Source organism: Podarcis erhardii (assembly GCF_964252035.2).
Source record: "Podarcis erhardii genome assembly, chromosome: 13".
In the NCBI taxonomy this organism is placed as follows: domain Eukaryota; kingdom Metazoa; phylum Chordata; class Lepidosauria; order Squamata; family Lacertidae; genus Podarcis; species Podarcis erhardii.
The window spans coordinates 25,345,447-25,362,735 of record NC_138502.1 but is presented as its reverse complement, the minus strand read 5'-3'; the positions used below and the strand labels follow the sequence as shown (position 1 = coordinate 25,362,735).

Below are 17,289 nucleotides of genomic sequence, written 5' to 3'. Positions count from 1 at the left end.
AACACACAAAAATTAAAATACTAAAACAGATTCAAATGACCTCAGTTTTCTAAGCATCTGGGTAGGCGTGTCTAAATATGAATGTTTTTAGCAGGTACTGAAAGGAGAACACAGAAAGCACCATCTTGATCTCAACAGACAGGGAGTTCTAAAGTGCAGGGGCTGCCACAATAAACAATTGAGTTCATATAAATCAGAAATGAGTATGATGTGGTGTATTAGTACTAATAACACTAATCGAAGCAGGGTGGTGAGCTTATGCCTACTGAGCACTAGGAACCCGTTTTTGGACCGGATGATAGGGTGGGTCTGTCAGCTCGGGGGGGGGGTCCACTTTCTCTTCGCACCTTGGCCACATGCCAAAAACATTATCTGAAACCCTATTTAAATTCCCCTCTCCCAACTTACTGTTAGGCACAGAAGTGGAGTAGGGGAAGAGGTAGAAGTTGGATCACACCTGTCCTATGTCATGATCCTTAATAGTGCTGTAATGCACTACAGATTTTCAATTGTTCGGAAGCTCATAGCTCCACTAGAACTCCCTTTTCACTCTCTGATCTCAAGGTTCAGCTCCATAGCTTTGCTAGAACATGGACCAAGAAATGAGTGAGACATACTGTAGTCACAGTGATATAAGATTTTAAAGGGAGATCTTAATTTTCAAACAGAAGACACAGTTCTATGGTCCCTGACTAAGAGTTCCACTTAAAGCCTGATCAGGTATACTAACTCCTTTTCCCTGTATAGATCAGACATTTTGAACTACCAGAATTAATTACCTGGACATTTTAAGCCCAGCCCTCAGAAGTACTAGGCTTTGGGCAATGTAGCATTCCAAGGAAAGGTAAATAACCTTGGTATCTCTCTGGGGCTTAGGAGGCTGGTTGCATCATTCATACAGTTCAGAAAGCCAGCAAATTAGCAGCCACTCTCCCAGGATCATTTCCTTTAAGTGCTTATGAGAAGCTGTTTTACGAACACGCATTCACCATAGGTGAGAAGATGTCAGTTTCTTTATAAAGGATTTGGAGAAATGGTGCTAATGAATCCTGGGACATCTGTGATTGTGACAGTGACTTACTACAGGTAAGTTCTAGAACACTGCTATTCTTGGCAGCATTGTACCATCTTTCAAGGCCCCCTTTGAATTTAAGGCAAACAAATTCATTAATTCAATGATTTTTAAATTGACCGTCAGTAAAAAAAAAAGTGAAGACTGTGTTCTCAAGCTAATGTAGTTTACTGTGTTGCTCTCCTCCCTTTTTATCCTAATTAAAAAGGCTGAGCTTATTTTTTGACAAAATATACCATATCATTATATAGAGTGCATGAATGATGATTTATCACAAACATCCAGCTCTTTAATGTTATTTTTTATCATAATGGATTGTATCTATTCTAGACTAATTTGCTCTTTGAAATAGATGAAAAAGGCAATCATGATTTAACTAAGACCCAATGATTTATATGGGAATGAAGTCCCACTAATATTGAAATATTTCCAACTAAGTCATTCCCTCAGTAGAGCCATTGGCATGGGCACAACCAAGTCCATAGTTTCCCTGGGTCTGCTCTGAGTAAGACAGAATATAATCCTTAAATTTAGTTTGAAGCCACTGACTTCATTCTATGCCACCTTGGAATGTGCTTTACCCCGATAATAAGGGTAAACAAATATATTATCTCCATATATTTGACCGGACTCATTCAGTGGCCTTAGAATGCTGACTGTCTGTTGGTGATGGTGAATGGGAAACCATGGGGACGGAATTGAGTATCCTGAAACGAGGCATGGCATGGCAAGTTAGAACATGGTACAAGAGAATTCCGCACTGCAACATTTTGTTGTAGATACAAATGCCCTTCTCCTTGCCTAGGGGACAAGCTCAGGATGCCTGCACTTTCAATTTCAACTGCAGGTCTTTCATATTTAAACTAAGTTGTGACCTTCAGACCAATCACATTCCATAGCTTCATTCCTATTGTGGGGAACAAAATTGACCAACCTAACTCAAAATACAGTGTGCAGTTACAATTGGAGCTCATGTACAAAATGTTCTTGATATTTCTCCTGCACTAAAACGTATGTCCTCCTGGTTAGATTTTAAAGTTGGTGTGACATTTGTTGGATAAAAAGACAATGTTGGATATAAAAGAAGGAAACCAAACAGTCATCACGGAATTCATCCTCTTGGGATTTGGGAATCTCCCTGAGCTGCAGCCTTTTCTTTTCTTGCTCTTCCTGATGGTTTATATTGCGACAACAGCTGGGAACCTGCTGATCTTTTTCCTGGTTTGGGCAGATCAGCACCTACACACCCCCATGTACTTCTTCCTGGGGAATTTGTCTTGCCTGGAGACTTGCTATAGCTCAATCATCGTGCCCAAAATGTTGGCCGATTTACTAACTGGTGTTGGTTCCATTTCTGTTAGTGGATGCGTAGCCCAGTTTTATTTCTTTGGCTGCTGTGTAGCGATAGAAACTTTTCTCTTGGCAGTAATGTCTTATGACCGCTACCTGGCAATATGCAGTCCTTTGCTCTATGCCACTATTATGCATAGAAAACTATGTTTTCAGCTCATGGCAGGAGCATGGGTAAATGGTTTGATGGCTAATAGCATTGTGCTGATTTTCATGGTTCAGCTATCCTTCTGCGAACCCCGTGTCATAGATCATTACTTATGTGATTATTTCCCATTGGAAAAAAAGTCATGCAGTGACACAAGCATGATTGAAATCCTCGTCCTTTTCTTTAATTTCATTTTTGTCGTCATCCCGTTTCTATTGACGCTCACGTCTTATGCTTGCATCATCACCACCATCTTAAAGATCCCATCCACCACTGGAAGGAAAAAGGCCTTTTCAACCTGCTCCTCTCATTTAATTGTTGTCTGCCTATTTTATAGTGATTTAATCATTGTCTACATGCTGCCGGACACCCCGACCCTGAGAGACCTCAATAAAGTCTTCTCCATTTTCTATACAGTCTTGACTCCTTTGCTCAACCCTCTCATCTACAGCTTGAGAAACCAAGAAGTTCACAGAGCCCTGAGACGAGTTTGGAAGAGACTGACAATGTCTTTTTCCAATGAGTGATTTGAACTCTTCCATTTTCTTCATCAGGTAGTTCAAGTATCCATGTCTGCAAAGCCCTGTGTCCACTGCGATCTTTCCTTTCACAGTGAATGGTAGGGGGATTATAATTAGAGGTGTTTTTTTTAAAAAAATCTATGATTAAACATAAATTCTGCCCGTGAACGAATTCAGGAATAGAATTGAGGTATGGTGATGGTCTCCAGGTTTGCCCAGGGTGGGGTGGCATAATTGGAAGCCTCAAGAAGGGAAGACTGGGCGGGCTGTGTACCACCATATTTTCTGGTCTTCTTCATGTGCTGAATCACTTAGATGCAGTTCAACTCAAAACAGAACCATTGAAATTCTTGGACCTCAGTTAGTCATATTCATAGCTTTCCATGGGTTTACTCTGAATAGAACTGATGGATACAAGCCAATAACTTTTGTCTTTATCATTTCCCTCCAAGAACTGGCCTTCCATTTCTGCTGTTTCTTGAGCTCCTGTGTGACTTGGGGTAAGTGGCACACTTAGATAACAGCGTATGGGAAGTCACTAGTCACAAGAAGAAAAAAGGGGCAGACTTCCAGGCACTTAGGAAAAGTGTAACAATTCCCAATCAGGTATATAAATCACCCATGCAGTGTTTTTTCTTTGTGCTGGGAGGTCTCCCATTTTAAAGTCATCTGCTGAACTTTAGGATTGAGTGGGAATTTAAATCCAGGTATCCTCAGCATAGCATCATGCTCTAAACCCACTCCAATTGGAGCACTGTGTTGGCTGGGGCTTATGGGAATTGCAGTCCAAATCCTCTTCATGGAACCAGGTCAGGGAGGTCTGCTCTAACCACTCTACAACACTGGCTTTTCACCAAGGATGTTTTAGAAGAAGTGCTGATGAGTCTCCGTAATATTCTCTCTCTTTTTAAAGGCATGGGTTTATATATTCTAATCTTCAAAATGTCCCCAAGTGGACAATGGAAAAACAAACAAATGCTCCTTGTAATTATCCATATTATGTGCTTTGTCAACCTTTCAAAATTGTACTTGCGTGCTGTGTTTGCAAAGGTTATGGTGATCTGATGTTTTGTTGATATTTTAACAAGAATATAAACCAATAAATGAAATTCTCTCCTCTTCCCAATAGCACTGGAGTCATGTCAGACATGGGAAATGGAAGAGTTGTTTAGTTTTTTCTTGGTGTACTAATTCCACTAATCAAAGCATTGTCGTGAGCTTATGCCTACTGAGTTCTAGGGATCCGTTTCTGGACCAGATGATAGGGTGGGTCTGTCAGCTCAGGGGGGGGTCCACTTTCTCTTTGCACCTTGGCTACATGCCAAAAACATTATCTGAGACCCTCTTTAATTTCTCATCTCCTAACTTACTGTTAGGCACAGAAGCGGGGATGGGGAAGAGGTGGAAGTAGGATCACACCTGTCCTGTGTCATGATCTTTAATAGTGCTGTAATGCTGGGTGTGAATCTGGATTATAACTGTGGATCAATGAAGATGATGGACTTTTCAGAGCTAGCCGACCTGACTGGAAGAGTCCGCGAACAGAAGGAGGAGGTGTACCTGGAGGAATGGATGAAATTCAAAGACTATTTACTTAAATACGCTAAGCTAATTTTGTTGGAAAAAAATGCAAATATCAGATAGGCTTAGGATTTAAATGTGATGTTAGAGAATAATATGTTTAAAGTTAAAATGAAAAGAAAGAAAGATGTTAAGTGATTAAGTTAATTTTATGAGAAAATTGGTTTTGGAAAACTGTTACAATGATATACACTGAAACTTAGCCAGGGGGATTTGAGGAAATCACTTAACAATGTTACTAAGATTGGATCAAGTACAGTTAAGATCTATGTTTGTTTGTCTGTTTAAAATTTTTGGAAAATCAATAATAAATTTGGAATATATATATATATATATATATATATCCGCCTCCATGTTATGTTCTACAACTGGCAAGACTGATAATAAGCAGAAGAAAGCTGCCATAAGCAGTGCCTTCCCCTGGACTAGGTGCAAGAAGGCAGGCAGTTGGGAGCTGGTTGAGGGAAGAAGGAGGTTGGTGGGAGAGTGCCCCATTTGCTGCAATGGAGCAGCCTTCGTGGCAAGCGTTCATCTTCAAAAACAGTGTTGTGATGAGTGCTATGCCATTCCTTCTATGTCCAGTGCTCAGGTGGTGAGTGTTGTTGCTAATGTAAGCAAATCAGCCATACACATACAGGAGGGAGGTATCAATGGGCTCAGGGTAGGTTCAAAGTTTGCATAAGGATGATGATCTTTAGAGGGTTTTTTAAATACTTTTTTTATTCAGTTTTACACTACACATTTAAATTCAAACAATGGACATGATAATCAACATTTAGGATTCCCTAAATCCTTGGACTTCCCTCCAGCCTTCCATGGTTTCCATTTCCATTCTTTTTCAACTGCATCATATATTTTCCCCATTTTTCTTAAAATCTTAGTTTATAGTACATTACGTTACTCAAATCCTGCCAAAGTTTTTAGTTGTTTACAGTATTTTCTTAGATAATTTGTAAATTTCTCCTATTCCTTATTAAAGTTTCTTTCTCCCTGGTTTCCAATTTTCCCAGTCATTTTCATCATTTTGGCATAGTTCATCATCTTCTTCAGTCATTCGTCTCTGGTTGGGACTTTATCTTCTTTCCATCTCAGCATGATAATCCTTTGGGGAAAACTTGGGGAGGGAATGAGTTGGCCCAGCTTATGAAACCCTTGATGAGGATGGCTTAATTACTCTATTACAGTGGTACCTCGGGTTACATATGCTTCAGGTTACAGACGCTTCAGGTAACAGACTCCGCTAACCCAGAAATAGTGCTTCAGGTTAAGAACTTTGCTTCAGGATGAGAACAGAAATCGTGCTCTAAATAAGAATGTTTATAGCAGGTACTGAAAGGAGTACACAGAAAGCACCATCTTGATCTCAATAGACAGGGAATTCTAAAGTGAGGGGCTGCCACACTAAACAATTGAGTTCATACAAATCAGAAATGAGTATGATGTGGTGTAGCAGTTGTTGTTGTTGAGTCGTTTAGTCGTGTCCGACTTTTCATGATCCCATGGACCAGAGCACTCCAGGCACTCCTGTCTTCCACTGCCTCCCACAGTTTGGTCAAACTCATGCTGGTAGCTTCGAGAACAGTGTCCAACCATCTCGTCCTCTGTCGTCCCCTTGTGCCCTCAATCTTTCCCAACATCAGGGTCTTTTCCAGGGAGTCTTCTCATGAGGTGGCCAAAGTATTGGATCCTCAGCTTCAGGATTTGTTCTTCCAGTGAGCACTCAGGGATGATTTCCTTAAGACTGGATAGGTTTGACCTTCTTGCAGTCCATGGGACTCTCAAGAGTCTCATCCAGGACCATAATTCAAAATCAGGTGTAGTAGTTCTGATACCACTAATCGAAGCAGGGTAGTGAGCTTATGCCTTCTGAGCTCTAGGAACCCGTTTTTGGACCAGATGATAGGGTGGGTCTTTCAGCTCGGGGGGGGGGGGGTCCTACTTTCTCTTTGCACCTTGGCCACATGCCAAAAACATTATCTGAAATCCTCTTTGAATTCCCCTCTCCCAACTTACTGTTAGGCACAGAAGCAGGGATGGGGAAGAGGTAGAAGCAGGATTGCACCTGTCCTGTGTCATGATCCTTAATAATGCAGTAATGCTGGGTGTGAATCTGGATTATAACTGTGGAGCAGGGCATCAGTGCAGTTGGCATTACCTGAATATGAAATATGCCCCTTAATGGGCTGTCTTTGACCCTGGTAACAGATCTTGCTTTATACGTATCCTGGAAAGTACAAGCAAATATCTGGAACTCTTAATATTAAATTAAAGGTCAGCACCCTGATCCTGTGTTACTTTCCAACCAAGTTTAATCATCACTTCATGTAAAAAGGAATTGGATTTTGCTAGATGATGAAATGAGTGAGACACAGTGTAGTCATGGTGATATAAGATTTTAAGGAGAAATCTTAATTTTCAAACAGAAGGCACACATCTTCTATCCCTCATTCAAAGATCCACTTACAGCTAGATCAGGTATACTAACTCATTTTCACTTTCTGATAAGTATGTGTCTATGGAAAGTGGTTGTGTTCACAGTTCAAGCTTGGGTAATTAGGTCCACCTGTAACCTTGCTGTCTGAAGCAGCATCTGTATACTCTGTTTTTCTTTTCATGTCATAAACCAATTCTGCTTTAATGCTCTTGTTTGTGAATATTTTTATTAGGTATAGGGGTTAGCAGTAAAGATGCATTCATAACACATGCACGTTTGACTACGGAAAAGTTTCCAATCCTCTCAGGAATGTGCATAGAACACATGTAAGTGGTGGAGGCACATATGGGTTCAGCTGTATACTTTGTAACAGTGTTTCTGTGGGGCTGGATCATCCCCTCAGTGTTTGTAGTCCAGGACTGCCTGTTACTAATATATAGACAAAGCAGTCCAAGTTAAATAGTTCCTAGTCTCTTTCTTTTTCAATGGGAGCAATGTTAGCAAGTGCCTAGCTCTCCCTCCGGAAGCAAATGGAAGTTGAAAATGTTTTGGCTTGACTAGTTCATGCCCCATGAACTTCAATGAGTTTCTTGCTGTACAGTTAATCACAGTAGCAAAACAAAAGGAAAACAATATTATCTTGACCTTAAATTTTACAGCATGCTCAAAGTAGAATTAATTTTCTGGCAGTTTAAAGTAGTTGACATTCTTGCTGTGAACAAATGCCGAGGGAGATTACACATTCCTCTAGGATAAAAGGAGTAAATAACCCAAAGAGGAGTGCTAAGCACCCCTCTAGGATCAATGGCAAATAAGAGCGATGCCTTTGGGACATCATGATCTAGAAGTGTTCAGATTGATTCCCTGCATTGTTGTTAGTATCAGCCTGAAGACAGGTACTGGAGTTAAAGATGTCAAAGGATGTTTTGAACCTTCAGGCTCTGCTATTGTTGCTGAGAGAATTCCCAACACTGCTCATTCTACAGTAGACACGTTTAAAGGTAAGGCAACCTTTCTCACATATTTACAGAATGGGAAAAGACAAGGTCCACATTTTATCACCACTGGATATTTTTGATATTGCTTATTGATGTTGCTTTTTGATATTTTGATATTGCTGTGCAAAATCAATTCAGCTTCAGAATTTAATAAAACCACTGAGATCTGCCCTGCAATACAATCTCAAAGTCTTGAGTAATCCTGTGGTGCTGGGTGATATGTGCCCCTCTTACTACCCTCCCAAAAAACCCTCCATCCTCCTCTGCTAGCGGAGGAACAAGAGAGAGAGAGAGAGAGAGAGAGAGAGAGAGAGAGGGAGAGAAGAGGAGAAGCAGCAGCAGGAGCAGCAGCAGCTGCTGCCAACTGTGTGGCTAAAAATATCCACTTACAAAATTCACATTGTGAAAGCCACACCTATACATTTTCTAGTTTCTTTCAAATACGCTTTCAATTTAGTTCTACCCTTTTTCTCCTTTCTTTTTTTGTTTTCCAATGTTCAGATCTTATCTACATTTCGTGCTGGCAAGTGCAAAATGGAGCAATCGTAATGATTACAGAATTTAGGTGATAAATCTGGCTAGCAGAAAGTAAATGGTGTTCAAACACCTCACCATTGTAAAATTCACACTCCAAACCTAGAATTACATATTACATAGATTGCTTCAACAGTGCCGTAAATTAAATCCTTCCATTCTTGTTTTCCAGTGTGCAAATCTTATCTACATGATCTCCTGGCAAGTGCAAAATGGGGCAAATCAAACCATGATCACAGAATTCATTCTCCTGGGGTTTGAGGGTGGTCAGAATCTGCAAACTGTTCTCCTGTTGCTGTTTTTGGTGATTTACATTGTGACCATCTCTGGGAACCTCATCATTGTTCTTCTTGTTGTGTCTGACCAGCACCTTCACACACCCATGTATTACTTCCTAGGGAACTTGTCTTGCTTGGAGACCTTCTACAGCTCCACCATTCTGCCCAGGATGCTCTATAGTCTCTTTACAGGGGACAGATCCATTTCATTCACTGCTTGTGTCACACAGTTTTACATTTTTGGCATACTTGTTACTACAGAGTGCTTCCTCCTAGCCGCAATGTCCTTTGATCGTTACTTAGCCATATGCAAGCCATTGCATTATGCTATCCAAATGACAGACAGATTGTGTCTTCAACTGGCTGCTGGTTCCTGGGTGAGTGGGGGCTTAGCTGCCACCATAACCACATCTCTTATGTCCCAGTTAGTCTTTTGTGGCCCTAATGAGATTGACCACTTCTTTTGTGATATTGGCCCAGTCATTGACTTGTCATGCAGTAATACGCATACAATAGACACCTCAATTTTAATATTGTCATCGCTATGTGCCTTTCCTCCTTTCCTGTTGACCCTGGCATCCTATGTTTGCATCATCACCTCCATCTTGAAGATCTCTTCGCGTTCCAGCAGGCAGAAGGTTTTCTCTACTTGCTCCTCTCACTTGATAATGGTGACAGTTTTCTATGGGACACTGATTATAGTCTACATTGTACCCAAGACAAGCATCCTGAGAGACTTGAACAAAGTTTTTTCTCTCCTGTACACCATATTGACTCCCCTTCTCAACCCCATCGTATATAGCTTAAGAAACAATGATGTCAAGGAGGCCCTAAAAAAGGGTTCTATGAAATTTGCAATTCATACAGGAATTTAGAAGATGGGCTGCAAATTTCACAGCACCATTTATTTATTGGTAATATTCCTCACATACTTCTCTGCTTAGATGCAGATCTCTGGAGCAGTTTCAGCAATAAGGCTCACTTAGTGGGTGTTGGGGATTATGATGTAAAATGTTTATTAAGCATTTCCGTATCATGGGTGGTATAAATAATAAAGATAATCCATGTGGTAAAATAGATTCTCCACTAAAATCTCTGAAGCACTTTGGTCAAGAAAGCTGCTTACTTCTGCATCTTGACTGTCTGTTGGGACTGCTCAGAAAAATAATTTTGGAATTTTTTTTTTAAAAAATGAAAATCTAGGTCCTTAAGAAATGTGTCTTAGTTTATTACAACTAATGCAATTGCATGTTTTCTTTAAGTCAGGAGTGCGGAACATTTTCAGACTGATGGCCTCTTTCCTTCTGAGCAGAGTTCAGTCTGCGGAAAGGCAGTAGTAAAAATGTAGTAAAAAAAAGTAGTAAAAAAAAAAATCAATACAATTTTTTACTTTCTCCAGTAGGTTAATTTCTACACGCTGGAAGAGGAAGACAGTATAGAGTTACAACAGGGGTTTGCAGGAGGTTACAGCTCAAAGGTAGATGGGAAAGTTGAGAAATAATAGCTAACCGACATGTTGTCATTAGAAAGAATTCTAGACCCACCATCTTCCAGAACATGGCGAGCCTTAAAAGTAGGAGAGCAAAGAGGTCAAAGGCTTAGCGGCACCTGTAAAGGAGGAGATAATGACGACAAACGAGGAAGTGGGAGAGACGGGGGGTGTGTGGAGATTCACTCAGAACAATGGCATTATCCCAGAGTCTGGGTTCTATAGCCTCTCTCTGTAGATTTTTTTTAATAAAAAAGGACTGTAAGAAACTTTTCCTTGTCTTTATACTTTCCTGGGCAACCAGGATGACAGCATCCTGACAGACACAGACCTCTTTTTGCTTCATCCATGAAAACAAAAGGAATTGTCAGAGTTCAAGGACACATTCCAGTCATCTGAAAACACTCACTGAGGTTTCTAAGCAGGGTCAGTGGGAGGAAGGAGGCCTGGAAAGAGATGTGTGCGGCCAATGAAGTGTTGTGGTGTTTGGGGAGTCCCAAGATCCAAACAGAGAAACTTGGAGGGACCCATTTGGCTCCTAGACATGAAGTTCCCCAGCACTTTCCTACACTGTATGCTCTCATAATGTACATTGCGTGGCTTTCTTTCCCAGTTTCTTCCCAATGTGTTGACTTTCTTCCAAACTACATGACAATACATTTAAAAACATTTATCTGAGCTTTAAAACAACCCCTCCCAAAACATTATAATAATTCTAATAGGTAGGAGCAGATAAGAAGAGGGCTGGAGGAGGAATCAACCTTTCTCAAATTCAAAGCAAACACAGTTGATCCAAACAGGATGGATCACAATATGGAACAGATCAATGGGATATTCAGAATCTGTGGAATAGTGGATGACTTTACCAGGTGGCTCAGTGGTTTTCTCACTGCCTTTATCCTTAACCCCTTTCCCCTTTAACACTTTTAAATAAGAATGTCTATCTGTCTACAGATCTATCTGGGCAGCCATCATGTGGTGGTCCTTGCTGTCACACACTTACTCATAGAGCAATCACCCTGAGAGCGAGGAGACTTGATGACATTATGTCACTCTCAGGGGGAATTGTATGGGAAAAACATGGCTACCCCATGTAAACAATGGTGGCAGATATATTTTTCTTAGTCCCATCCCCTCTGAAAGCAGGGATGGACCAGACTTCAGGGGGTCTATCCATGCCTAGGTAAGAAACAATAATAATGCCAAAAACATATTCCGCTCAGTATAAATATTAAGATTCCATACATGAATATTTCTAACTAAAACCATTTTATGTATTTGGATATCCAGTCAAATCTTGTTTAGGGATGGAGGTGAAACACTATTGTGTGGCCCATTTACACAGTTTAATAGGAATAATATATTCCATTTGCCACTTGCTATACTTTTCCCCAAAATACATTTCCCCCCATTTCTGAAAGGGAGACAAAAGGTACAAGTGGAAGTGGCAGTGGCAGTAGTTGGTTGCGCGTCTAGTGGTGTAAACTCCAGTGTGAGATGCTTCTCCTCAAGGAGCACTGTGCTCCAATTGGGGCCTCTATATTAAGCTGGGGACACACCCATCTCCGAGGGATCCTTTTTGCAATATTCTCCCCAGTTCGTACATTATAATCTCTGTATAAATCAGACATTTTGAACTACCAGAATTAATTACCTGGAGATTTAAAGCCTAGCCCTCAGAAGTACTAGGCTTTGGGCAATGTAGAAATCCCATGGAACGGTAAATAACCTAGGTATCTCTCTTGGGTTTAGGAGGCTGGTTGCATCATTCATACAGTTCAGAAAGCCAGCAAATTAGCAGCCACTCTCCCAGGATCATTTCCTTTAAGTGCTTATGAGAAGCTGTTTTACGAACACACATTCACCATAGGTGAGAAGATGTCAGTTTCTTTATAAAGGATTTGGAGAAATGGTGCTAATGAATCCTGGGACATCTGTGATTGTGACAGTGACTTACTACAGGTAAGTTCTAGAACACTGCTATTCTTGGCAGCATTGTACCATCTTTCAATGCCCCCTTTGAATTTAAGGCAAACAAATTCATTAATTCAATGATTTTTAAATTGACCGTCAGTAAAAAAAGAAAGAAAAAGTGAAGTCTATGCTCTCAAGCTAATGTAGTTTACTGTGTTGCTCTCCTCCCTTTTTATCCCAATGAAAGAGGTTGAGATTATTTTTTTGACAAAATATGCCACATCATCATATAGAGAGCATGAATGATGAAGATTTATCATGAACATTCAGCTCTTAAACGCAGTCATGATTTAACTAAGACCCAATGATTTATATGGGAAGGAAGTCCCACTAATATTGAAATATATCCCACTAAGTCATTCCCTCATTAGAGCCATTGGAATGGGCACAACCAAGTCCATGGTTTCCCTGGGTCTGCTCTGAGTAAGACAGAATATAATCCTTAAATTTAGATCCAAGCCACTGATTTTATCCTATGCCACCTTATAATGTACTTTAACCTGATAATAAGGCTGAACCATTTGAAAACAAAGATAAGCTCTCCTTATATTTGACCAGACTCATTCAGCGGCCTTAGAATGCTGACTGCCTGTCGGTGATGGTGAATGGGAAACCATCGGGACGGAATTGAGTATCCTGAAACGAGGCATGGCATGGCAAGTTAGAACATGAAACAGGAGAATTCCGCACTGCAACATTTTGTTGTAGATATAAATGCCCTTCTCCTTGCCTAGGGGACAAGCTCAGGATGCCTGCACTTTCAATTGCTGATTTCAACTGCAGGTCTTTCATATTTAAACTAAGTTGTGACTTTCAGACCAATCACATTCCATAGCTTCATTCCTAATGTGGGGAACAAAATTGACTAACCTAACTCAAAATACAGTGTGCAGTTACAATTGGAGCTCATGTACAAAATGTTCTTGATAGTTCTCCTGCACTAAAACGTATGTCGTCCCGGTTAGATTTTAAAGTTGGTGTGACATTTGTTGAATAAAAAGACAGTGTTGGATATAAAAGAAGGAAACCAAACAGTCATCACAGAATTCGTCCTCTTGGGATTTGGGAATCTCCCTGAGCTGCAGCCTTTTCTTTTCTTGTTCTTCCTGATGGTTTATATTGTGACAACAGCTGGGAACTTGCTGATCTTTTTTCTAGTTTGGGCAGCTCAGCACCTACACACCCCCATGTGTGCTCAATCAACGTGCCCAAAATGTTGGCTGATTTCCTAAATGGCGTCGGTTCCATTTCTATTAGTGGATGCATAAAAGGTAAAGGGACCCCTGACCATTAGGTCCAGTCGTGACCGACTCTGGGGTTGCGGCGCTCATCTCGCTTTATTGGCCGAGGGAACCGGCATACAGCTTCCTTCCGGGTCATGTGGCCAACATGACTAAGCCACTTCTGGTGAACCAGAGCAACGCACAGAAATGCAATTTACCTTCCTGCCGGAGCGGTACCCATTCATCTACTTGCACTTTTGGCGTGCTTTCGAACTGCTAGGTTGGCAGGAGCAGGGACCGAGCAACAGGAGCTCACCCCGTCACAGGGATTCGAACCACCGACCTTCTGATCGGCAAGCCCAAGAGGCTCTGTGCTTTAACCCACAGCGCCACCCGCGTCCCTTCCAGTGGATGCATAGCCCAGTTTTATTTCTTTGGCTGCTGTGTAGCGATAGAAACTTTTCTTTTGGCAGCAATGTCTTATGATCGCTTCCTGGCAATATGCAGCCCTTTGCTCTATGCCACTATTATGCATAGAAAACTTTTGTCTTAATCATTTCACTCCAAGAACTGGCCTTCCATTTCTGCAGTTTCTTGAGCTCCTGTGTGACTTGGGGTAAGTGGCACACTAGTCACAAGAAGAAAAAAGAGGCAGACTTCCAGGCACTTAGGAAAAGTGTAACAATTCCCAATCAGGTATATAAATCACCCATGCAGTGTTTTTTCTTTGTGCTGGGAGGTCTCCCATTTTAAAGTCATCTGCTGAACTTTAGGATTGAGTGGGAATTTAAATCCAGGTATCCTCAGCATAGCATCATGCTCTAAACCCACTCCAATTGGAGCACTGTGTTGGCTGGGGCTTATGGGAATTGCAGTCCAAATCCTCTTCATGGAACCAGGTCAGGGAGGTCTGCTCTAACCACTCTACAACACTGGCTTTTCACCAAGGATGTTTTAGAAGAAGTGCTGATGAGTCTCCGTAATATTCTCTCTCTTTTTAAAGGCATGGGTTTATATATTCTAATCTTCAAATTGTCCCCAAATGGACAATGGAAAAACAAACAAACGCTCCTTTTCATTATCCATATTATGTGCTTTGTCAACCTTTCAACATTGTACATGCGTGCTGTATTTGCAAAGGTTATGGTGATCCGATGTTTTGTTGATATTTTAACAAGAATATAAACCAATAAATGAAATTCTCTCCTCTTCCCAATAGCACTGGAGTCATATCAGACATGGGAAATGGAACATTTGTTAAGGATTTCATCCTACTGGGATTCTCGAGTGTCTCACATAGCCGGATCCTTCTCTTCATACTCTTTCTGTCCATCTATGTGGTTACACTATCAGGGAACAGCCTCATCATTGGCGTCACTAGCATTGACTCCCGGTTGGCCACACCCATGTACTATTTCCTGCGGAACCTTGCAGCCATTGACATTTGCTACATCTCCAGCACGGTTCCACAGCTGCTAGTCCATTTCTTGAGCCAAACCCAGTCAATCTCGCTTCTGGCCTGTGCTACCCAGAACTACGCCTTTTTTGCCTTTGGTGTGACTGAATGCTTTCTTCTGGCTGTCATGGCCTATGACCGCTATGTGGCTATCTGCAACCCCCTAAATTACATGCTGGTGATGGGGCAGGGAGCATGTGCTAAGATGGCGGCTGCTTCATGGGTCTGTGGTTTCCTCCAGTCAGTGGTCCTCACAGTGTATACCTTTCATGTGCCCTTCTGCAAGTCCAACCGTATTGACCATTTCTTCTGTGAGGCCCCTCAGGTGCTCAAGTTGTCCTGTTCTGACACTTATATGAATGAAATGGTCATCTTTGCTGTGGCTGTAATGGTCCTCATTATCCCCCTCTCCCTAGTCTTTGTGTCCTACACCCGCATTGTGGGAACCATTTTGCGCATGAGCTCAGCAGCTGGGCGCCTGAAGACGTTCTCCACCTGTGCTTCACACCTCATAGTTGTCTCCCTTTTTTATGGGGCAGCCATTTTCATGTACATGAGGCCCAAATCCACCCACTCAGCCAATCAGGACAAGATGATCTCCCTGTTCTACTCTGTCATTACCCCTATGCTCAACCCCATTATCTACAGCCTCAGGAACAAGGAAGTGAAGGGGGCAGTGATGAGAATCCTGAGGAAAACACTGGATTCTTAGGCTTTATCACTGAAACAATAAATTGATTCTGTCAATACTCAGATATTGTCTCCCTCTAGTGATAGCACCGATTCTGGGTTTTAGGGGACCCTTGGGTAAGATGCTTTCAGTAGTGTCCCCCCCCCAATTGACTCACTTCCTCTTCTTAGCTCCTGTTGCCACTTTCCATTTGTGTGCTTATATCTCTGGGACCAATCTGTATCATTTCCCAGAGGGGGGGGGGGGATAATGCATCGGTCTCAAACTTTTTAAAGACGTGTGTGCATACTTACATTTCTTAGCAAGTATTGTGGGTGGCACCCACATTGGTCACTTCTCTTCACCCTTCCACTGTTGCTCTTTTTTTTTGAAAGGATCTGGGTCAAAGTTGGATATACAGTCATACCTTGGAAGCCAAATGGAATCTGCTCTGGAAGTCCATTGGACTTCCAAAATGTTTGACTTCCGAGGCACAGCTTCTGATTGGCTGCAGGAGCTTCCTGCAGCCAACTGGAACCCGCAGAATCCCTGCCAGATGTTCAGCTTCTGAAAGAACATTTGCAAACTGGAACACTCACTTCTGGGTTTGTGGCATTCAGGAGCCAAAACGTTCGACTGCTAAGGCTTTTGTCAACCAAGGTACGACTGTAGTAGAATTAACATGAGAACTGAAAAGCAAATAAAGCTAAAACAGGAAGTGGGAAAGAGTGTCACTCTTCCAACTTCCTCCTGCAGCTGTATGTACTTTACAAGTGGGGGAAAAAAAAGCCACTCCCAAATCACCTCACAACCAAGGGGGAAGTAAATGGAACACAATTATTCTCATTATTGAACACAAGCTCTATTGGACACAAGCTATGCTCACTTTTCCATGCCAGAAAATTGGAGAACCAATTTAAAAAGGCCAAATAAATCAGACTTATTATGAGGTTGGGGGGGGGATGATGGAAAGTTATATAGTTAATAACAAAAAAAGCAAGAGAAAATATTTAGGAGTGCAAAATAAATGAAACACAGTAACCTGTGATATTTCCACGTGTGTCCCCCCTCCCCCATTGCTGACTTTTGAGGCTGGTAGTCCAGCTGCTGTGGAATTTTGAATGTTTGCCCAGGAGAAATGTGTTAGCAGCAAAATATTATACTGTCTGTGAATGGGACTATCTGGACTTCCATGTGCATTAGCTGGAGATGATTGATGCTTTGTATAATAGGGCAGTTCACAAAAAACGTTTTTTTTTTTTTTTTTTAAATGCCTGCTCCAAAGGTCTTATCCTACTACACTAGGGATTATATAGCTATTTCTGTAATTTTCATGCATACCAGTTAATATCTTGACCCTGCTCCACTGAATTGAAATTTCAACCTTCACAACATAGGAAAACAGCCAAGTAAACAGTTTTTTTGTGGAGGAGGGTCAAGATATTAACTGATATGCATGAAATTTCAGATATAGCTATATAATCCCTAATGTAGTAAGATAAGACCTTTGGAGCAGGCATTTTTCTTTTAAAGGTTTTTTTTATCAACCATCCTATTGTAC

The 17,289-nt window shown here is 41.4% G+C and overlaps 2 protein-coding genes across 2 annotated transcripts in view; both read left to right on the top strand.

Moving 5' to 3' along the window:
* The window catches only part of LOC309327550 (epididymal sperm-binding protein 1-like), a 96,967-nt gene that overhangs the window by 28,631 nt on the left and 51,047 nt on the right, over positions 1–17,289 (top strand). The window lies entirely within an intron of this gene.
* Positions 2,033–15,770, top strand: LOC309327044 (uncharacterized protein; the record flags this gene model as incomplete). Its single annotated transcript, XM_081836080.1, has 6 exons — positions 2,033–2,248; positions 8,937–9,756; positions 9,861–9,922; positions 10,319–10,393; positions 12,276–12,367; positions 14,822–15,770. Exons 1-6 carry the CDS (start codon positions 2,141–2,143, stop codon positions 15,768–15,770), a joined length of 2,106 nt encoding a protein of 701 aa, XP_081692206.1. The 5' UTR covers positions 2,033–2,140.